Here is a 7,589-nt window from a genome sequence, read left to right on the forward strand (position 1 = left end):
TCTGACTCATGCCTGGCACCCTTCATGCAACACTGATAATCGTGGGTAGTGACGGTTTTCTTGTGCCGCGGGACGACTTCTTACGCCGCCGTGCAAACTGGTAAATTCGCTGCTTGTGACCTTGAAAGGACGATTGTTAAAAGGAGGGGCCCGCGGTATTTCGCAACCGCGCCACCGGCAATAGGGATGGGAAAACGAAGCTTCATGAAGCACTTGATATATATATTTATTTTTTTAACTCTTATTGATGGTGATTTCAGTTTAAAGATAAAAACTACTGCAATGGAAATGTGTTAAATTTCCAGGAGTAAAAAAAAAAGAAATAAATCACAAGTGCTTCATGAAGCTTCATTTGACCATCACTACTAACCAAATGGCACATCCCAAAGGTAATTGAAGTTTGAATTATGCCTTGCTCAAGGAAAACTACCACAGGACCCTCCAGTACATGAAATGCGTGTTTGATATGCTTTTGAAAGTCCGATTTCAAAATAACTGATTTCATCTCCAGAAACATGACGACTATCAGTTGAAAATTTGTATTTGGGCTGTGAGCACTTCTTCAGATAAGCAAAACTGAAAAAAAGAGGTCTTTTTAAAGATTCAATTTTTCCCTCAGGCTTGTACAACGTTCAAACATCCCCCCCAGTCGAAGATCAAGCTGTCGGTTTTCACTCTCACTTTGGAAAACCTGAATAAGATGGCGTGTAAGTGACTGGAAGGTCACACCATTTGCGGCTGGTACGTCTTTCAGCGCAAAACCCCGCTATTCGTTCAAGCACACAAGTCTAATGAGGGATTAGCTAATGAATTCTCCGAGCAGATTAATTACATTTTCCACACGCGCATGTGGGTGCCTGCAGACCTCATCCCCCCCCAAACCACTGAAGAAATGAGCCAATACTTTCAAGAGTTTTTTTTTTTTTTTTAATCCGCAACCAAATTGAAATCCATAGAAAGAGATGTGCTTTGAGCAGGGAGGCGTTTGATTCGCCGAGAAGACGACATTAAGGCGCATCGGCATGGCGGCAGACTGAGGCATTACTTTTAACAAGAAAATAAATAAAACCCTCTTTGATTTGGCCGCAGTAGAATGAAGAAGGATTTTCACGGGAATCTCAATGAGAAGCATTTCAAATGCTTCTCTTTGGATCGCTTTTACTCGAGATGGCTTACCAAAAAGAAAAAAAATGTTTCTCGAAAAGTGACGGCACACAAACACGCACGCACACGCATACACAAAGCGAACATGACAGAAAAACACACAGATGCACCCCTCCTGCCGTTTTCACAGTCTCTCGAGTGGCCGAGATGCCCACGGCCAAAAACCAATGGTTGCATGTTGTTTTTCTTTCCCCCTCCTCCTCCTCCTCCTGTCTTTTTTTGCTGAGAAAAACACATTTCTATTTCATCTTCTCAAACGGCGCCGTAAAGACATTATAATTAAACCAACTTTGTACTTGGGCTCCAAATGCAAAAAAAAAAACAAAAAAACAAAAACATGATTTACAATTCTAATTAAACCAGCTGTTGTGATTCGCCCAGGGAAGCTAATGGAACACAATTATTGCACTTCATTAAGATTAAAGACGCTGTCAACGCGGGTCAGTGCATTTAGAGGAGTTGTCACATTGACATGCAGTCGCTTATTGACATTGTAAAGGCAGCTCGGCAGACACGCAGGGCCACATTTATTACTCGGAGTGCGGAGGTGATAAGCCGAAACGAGGTTGCCGCAGAGCAGCGATGATAAGCGCCAGAGAAAGGCCCGCCGTTCACATTAAACGCCGTCATTTAATAAGGCATAATTTCATGGCGACATTAGAAGATGGGGAGAAAAAGTAGAATATAGTGCAGCTAAATGGGTGATTTAGAGAAAGGACATCAACAATCCCAAACTAATGTGACAGTTTGAATTCCTTTTCAACTGATCTGCAATTTGTCCTTGTGTGCGTTTGAAGGGGACGCATGACATCTCGGCTGTCTTTTCAACCAATCGCCGCCTCGCTTTTCAGTGGAACGATCGCAACATTTTAAGTGATACAAAGGCAGAGGCACCAAGTGTTCGCGCGTCGTCTTTTTGGGACGCGAGCGGGGATGCGTTGTGCCAAAAATGACAGCGGGCTTCGCCTCAGTGCAATGTTTTGTGATTACAGTGGAACCTCCAAAGTCAAACGCCCCCCCCCCAAAAAAGTGGGACGAATTCAAGTTAAACAAACACTGGAGAAAATACGGCACACGACTCAAACTAATCATCATCGTGCAAAGTGTCGGCAAAACTTTTTAGTGAGCATCAATAGCAGTAGTTCTCAAACTTTTTCACCAAGTACCACCAGAAAAAAAAATACTTCGGATTACCTTTATGACCAATTAAAATACAGTAATTTAAATCTTCAATAATTTATGAAAAAACAAACATTTTTGGGGGCTGGCAGTTTTAAAAGATTGGATGCAAATGTACTCTAAAGTTAAATACAACTGAACTGTATTGTACTGGATTTACTTTTTTTTTTTTTTTTAATTCAGCAATTCTTTCACATACCACCAGAGGGAGCCTGCACATGTACCACTAGTGGTATAACACACAAACATAAAATGGACTAGGTGACCTCATGGTGCTGCAAACACCTCCATGTTCCAGCTCCAGTCTTCAAAAAGTGAGCAGCTTTAACTTTGTTTTAGTTGTATTGACTCTTATTTCACAATAGCTTACTTTCGGTACAGTTACAAATGCAAACATTTTACTTAAAAAAAAAAAAAACGTCCATGATGTTGCTCAAGGTTTGTATCATGTGATAGTTTGACCCGGAACCATTCGGGGAAAACGGTTTTGAAATGAGAACAACTTAGAAGTCAACAACTTGAACAGAACATAGTGCTCGATTTTGGGGGTTCCACTGTATTTTCAGTTAAGAGCCAACCTTTTTTCTCACGTCCTCTTTTCCACATTGACGATGACCGACCTCTAGGCTATGTAAATCTGCAACTCGTATTTACTTGCAAATTAACTGCACTCGCATTCCCGGGGGAGGCCTCAAAGAAATTCCACACATTTGTTGCACTGCAGACCAAACAGCCCCCAGGGAGGGGAACCAGGGGAGTAGTTAGGGTGGGCTACACGAGGGAGGGGCCGGTCAATAAAGCTCACTGAAGAAGTGGTAATTAATGAGTAATTTTTATGCAAATCATCAACGAGCCTGGGCTTGCTCGAGCGGGCTTGTTCCTCCCCCTCGTACAGTTTCTGTGAAGCGTGGTGTGCGAGAGTCACCTTTAATGAAGCTTTAGCGAGGTCAAGACTAGAGGTCAGCACTTACAAATACAGTACACTACATACACACACTGGAGGTAGGAGTATACGGAGACTCCGCAATTCCTACCTCCGCATTAGTATTGCAATTTTTTTTTGCAAACAATCACATCTCAATATGGGAATTGTGTGGGAATCATTCTGAAATAAAACACACTGCACACCGTATTTTCATTTAGGATGAGAACTGTACCCCTAGTTTGTTTGTATCCATCAATGTAAAGTGTAACGATTTATGTAGGCAGACTTAAGCAGCGTGAAATAAATACATAACAAAACATGCTTTCATTTGCCATCACATCATTGAAAGGTGAATAAGACTTGTTTCAATAGTCTCAACGTTTAATGCCATACCAACCCAATACGCACGCAAATAAACAGGATAGACTTAACACGTCACGAAAAGTAGTACAATTTTGATTTCATTGTTGGTAACGCATTTGACAGCAGTTCTGTTCAGTTCAAATATACGTGCGAGTTCTGAATTGCAAATAAAAATTGTCGGCATCTGCACACACTGCTTAACACGTTTGACATTTTAATAGATGAAAATTGACCCCATCGATCAGACCACGAGTCGCAAAATGTACAATACGCGACAATACTTTCGCGATCCCGACAATAAAAGAAGCGAATACATAACACACGCCATGAGTCATAATAGCTACAACTTTTGTCTGTTCCTTTTCGCCTTTACGATGCGCCTCGTCACGGCCGCGTCTAAAAACTTCAAAGACACGTAAAAAAAGAGTTTGGCTTTGAAGAAAAACTTTTTGCTTTCAATCAAAGAGTGAACATAAACCGACGCGAGCTGGTCGTTGCAGCTTCCCTAACTGCCCCCGATTTCAAACGCCCTAGTGAACATCGTCTCACCGTTTACATTCTCCGCTTCCCTAGGAGCAAAACGAACATTTTCCCTCTCCGCGACAACGGCAATTTACGCAAAATAAGACTTTAAAGTTGCCACGCCGTAGCATGTAAATACATTGGCGAACATTTTGAAGACGAGGTAACAAGAGCGGAGGTTGTTGCCAACTTTTCGGCTGCGCCCAAAAAAACGCTCACCTGGCAGCAACACCCTGAAATTAACAACCCCGGTGCGCCTCTACGCGAACAAACGAACCGTTTTGTACGTATGCAGTTAAAAACACTTTTGGGATTTTTGTCCAGCCTTACCTGGTGCTATCTGCCCCGAGATGTCCGCAACAGCCGAGAAGAGGAGCAGGAGTCCCACAAGAGAGAAAAGTGTATCCATGTTTTAAATCGGCGTCCGGGCGAATGTTTGAAACAGTTCCCCCACGCAAAGTTTCGCTTCTTCCGCGACTTTGTCCGTCTTCGAGTGTCTCTGTCAACGTTTATTAGTTGTAGTTGTGTTTATTGTTCCTGCGTCCGCAGCCGAGTCGAGCGCTCCATTCTCTCCTTTCGCTTTTCCGCAACACGCTCGCTCGCTAGGACGCCACACTTTGAGTGAGGCTGCGCGTGCGCGACGGAGAGGAGGAGAGCGAGCAGCCGCGTGCACGCGCGCGGCGGTGGAGTGACGTCACGTAGCCAGGTTTGAATAAACACAAAACGCCGGCAGTTGTGAATCATAAGCGTGACGTCAGAAATCGGTTGATCAAGCAATAGAAATGTGTGCAGTTGAAATCAGGAGTGAATCTCAACTTGACATCATAAAGCCAAAAAGTGAAAGAAAACAGTGTGGAATTGAAAACAGAAAAATTGTTACATCAGTGGTTGATTATCAAAGTTTGTGGAGTTGAAATCAGACGTGAATCTCTACTCGACATCACAAAGCCAAAAATGTATTTGAAAAAAACTGTTGAAATCCAGGGACAATTTCGCAACGTTCCGTCACAAAGACAGAAAATTGATCAAACCACACAAACATAGGAGTGGCAAATCATAGGCGTGATGGCAGAAAGCTGTACATAAAAAAAGGGCTTTGAATCATGGGTGAACCCTTCATTTGACATCAAGTCAAAAAGTGTTCGATCAAAAAAAAAAGTCAAATGAGGCAAAACCTCATCTTTATGTGACAAAGCCAGAAAGTGGTTCAGAGAGTTGTGGAGTTGAAATCACGGCTTCAAATTAGAAATCGACCATGATGTCACAAAAGCCCAAAAGCGAATGATCAAAAGTAAACATTCTGTGGAGTTGAAAACATCAACAAATCCTCTTCTCAACACCACAAAGCCAGACATTGGTTGCCAAAAAGCAAATACTGTAAAGGCGAAAACTGCGGCGAATGCTCGGCATGATGTCACAAAGCCACAGATTGAGTAATGAAAGCCAAAAACACTTTGTGAAGTTGAACACAGGAGTGAATGCTCAGCTCATTCTAAAATAAGAAAGCAGTTGATCAGAAAAAGCCCTAACAATTCTTGGAGTTGAAAACTGGTGAACTCGCATTATGATGTCACAAAGACAAAATGTAGTTCGTATGAAACAAAGAAACACACTGTGGCATTGAAGCCAAGAGTTGCATCTGTGTGGCATCATAAATGCAGAACACAGTTGATCAAAAAGGAGGAACTCAACCCCGCAAAAATTTGTAAAAATTTGTTCAATGCAGCTCCGACAATCGAAACGCACCATTCTGATTAGGTTGAGCAGTAAAATCCAACCATTTTTGTACATATCAGGGTGGCGGCCATTTTGCCACTTGTCAACTGAAAATGACATCACAGTTAGCTAACAACCAATCAGGGTTCAACTTCAGAAAACAGGTGAGCCGTGATTAATCATTATCTGACCAACTGTGATGTCATTTTCCGTTGACAGAAAGCGATAAAATGGCCGCCCTTGCGATGGATAAAAACTGACCCATTTTGCTTCTTAATTCATATTTCACAAACGCACTATTAATAATAATGCCGTGTAAGGCACATAGCTTTTGGACATTTTTTAACGTAACTTTGTTTTTTGGGTCTTGCAAAATCCATTGATGTGCTATCTAATGTTTAGCGCCAACAGTCCATCAGTGTGGAATTCACTACCAGCCGAGTAAAAAATAAATAATAAATTGACGTCTTTAGCCGTCATTGGCAGTAAATGAGTTCATTATTGCTCTCAGTTGAAGCTTGTTTATTTGTTCAAATGCCGGAAATCTGCACTGGTCGCTGTTAAATCCTCCCAAGTACTTCTCTGTGCATTCCTAACGATTAAATTATTCACTTATTAATGCCCCCCTCACATTTCCTGCAAGGTAAATAACAAGCCCAGATGCCACCAATAGTGGCGACAGCGTGTCAAAACCAGGTTGAATAAACATCATGACAAATAAAAATGTTATGAATTCTTCCACACTTGTGCTATAAATACAGTTTGTGGAAATGTAGGGAGACATCAGTAAATATAGTCTGAGTGTCTTTATCCCCAGGCAGTGGCCCCTCTTGCGTTAGGAGACAGGAATATTTGCATAGGCAATTTTAGTCTGGATCGAGAGGAGCAATACCTCTAATAAGGTTATTACAGATGATAGATTGCTGGTTGTGCGCTGGTGATTTGGTGTTCTCCAACTGTCCGAGCGGGAAATGTGAATTTCTGGCCAGGAATTGTCCAGCAAATTAACTTGTTGCCTGTCACCATGTCGAGTTCTTACACTTGTTACAAAGCTTTATACAGACATCATTTTAGACAGCGTTACAACATAATTGGTTGACAGCGAGCCAAGTTAAGAATCTTTTTAATCTGGTTTCTAATTTGTAAAGCGTCTTTTCATCTGTTGTAGTCAACTTGATTGCAAAAAATGTCGGATTTTTGCCGAGCTCTGTAGAAAATCTACAGTCAAATCTCTTTCAAATATGGCGAGACGTTGTCAGATACTTCATGGGCAAGTGTTTCGTTGCCACATGAAAAAAATGAATCAAAACAAATAAAATGTGTGTTATGATTTAACACTGGCAAGTGTTATTTTTTTATTACTGTATATTATGCACTTTTGTGCATTTCGAAATAATAAAAAAATTCTGCAGGTCACCATTTCAATTCTAGTACAGACGAATACAGTCAACTGCAAATCAACCTTTAAAAAAAAAAAAAAACGGTCGCTAATATGTCCTTGATTTAAAGCAGCACAATATTTATACTTCATCCAATGTCTCACTGTTCTGTTTTATTAAGCATGAGCGTATTTATTGCAGCGAACCGTCAAATAGGACAACCAGTTGGGATTATTGTGTTAAAGAGTGAGGAACAAAGCCTGGATTGCTTAAACATAAAAGCACAAAGGTAAGAGTTACTTGCACTTTTTTGGTTTGCTAGTTATCAAGATAATACACGA

The 7,589-nt window shown here is 41.3% G+C and overlaps 1 protein-coding gene across 31 annotated transcripts in view; it reads right to left on the minus strand.

Moving 5' to 3' along the window:
- Nucleotides 1-4,757, minus strand: part of ptprk (protein tyrosine phosphatase receptor type K) — a 76,607-nt gene extending 71,850 nt beyond the window's left edge. For all 31 annotated transcript variants that reach the window (XM_088285727.1, XM_088285748.1, XM_088285756.1 and 28 more), the window contains exon 1: nt 4,484-4,757. In XM_088285727.1, coding sequence (XP_088141853.1) covers nt 4,484-4,562 — 79 coding nt within the window. In that variant the 5' untranslated portion in view covers nt 4,563-4,757. The remainder of the gene's footprint in view (nt 1-4,483) is intronic.
- Between the last annotated feature and the right edge of the window lie 2,832 nt (nt 4,758-7,589).

Source organism: Idiotropiscis lumnitzeri, chromosome 21, assembly GCF_059441095.1.
Source record: "Idiotropiscis lumnitzeri isolate Australia: NSW breed Sydney's pygmy pipehorse chromosome 21, RoL_Ilum_1.0, whole genome shotgun sequence".
In the NCBI taxonomy this organism is placed as follows: Eukaryota; Metazoa; Chordata; class Actinopteri; order Syngnathiformes; family Syngnathidae; genus Idiotropiscis; species Idiotropiscis lumnitzeri.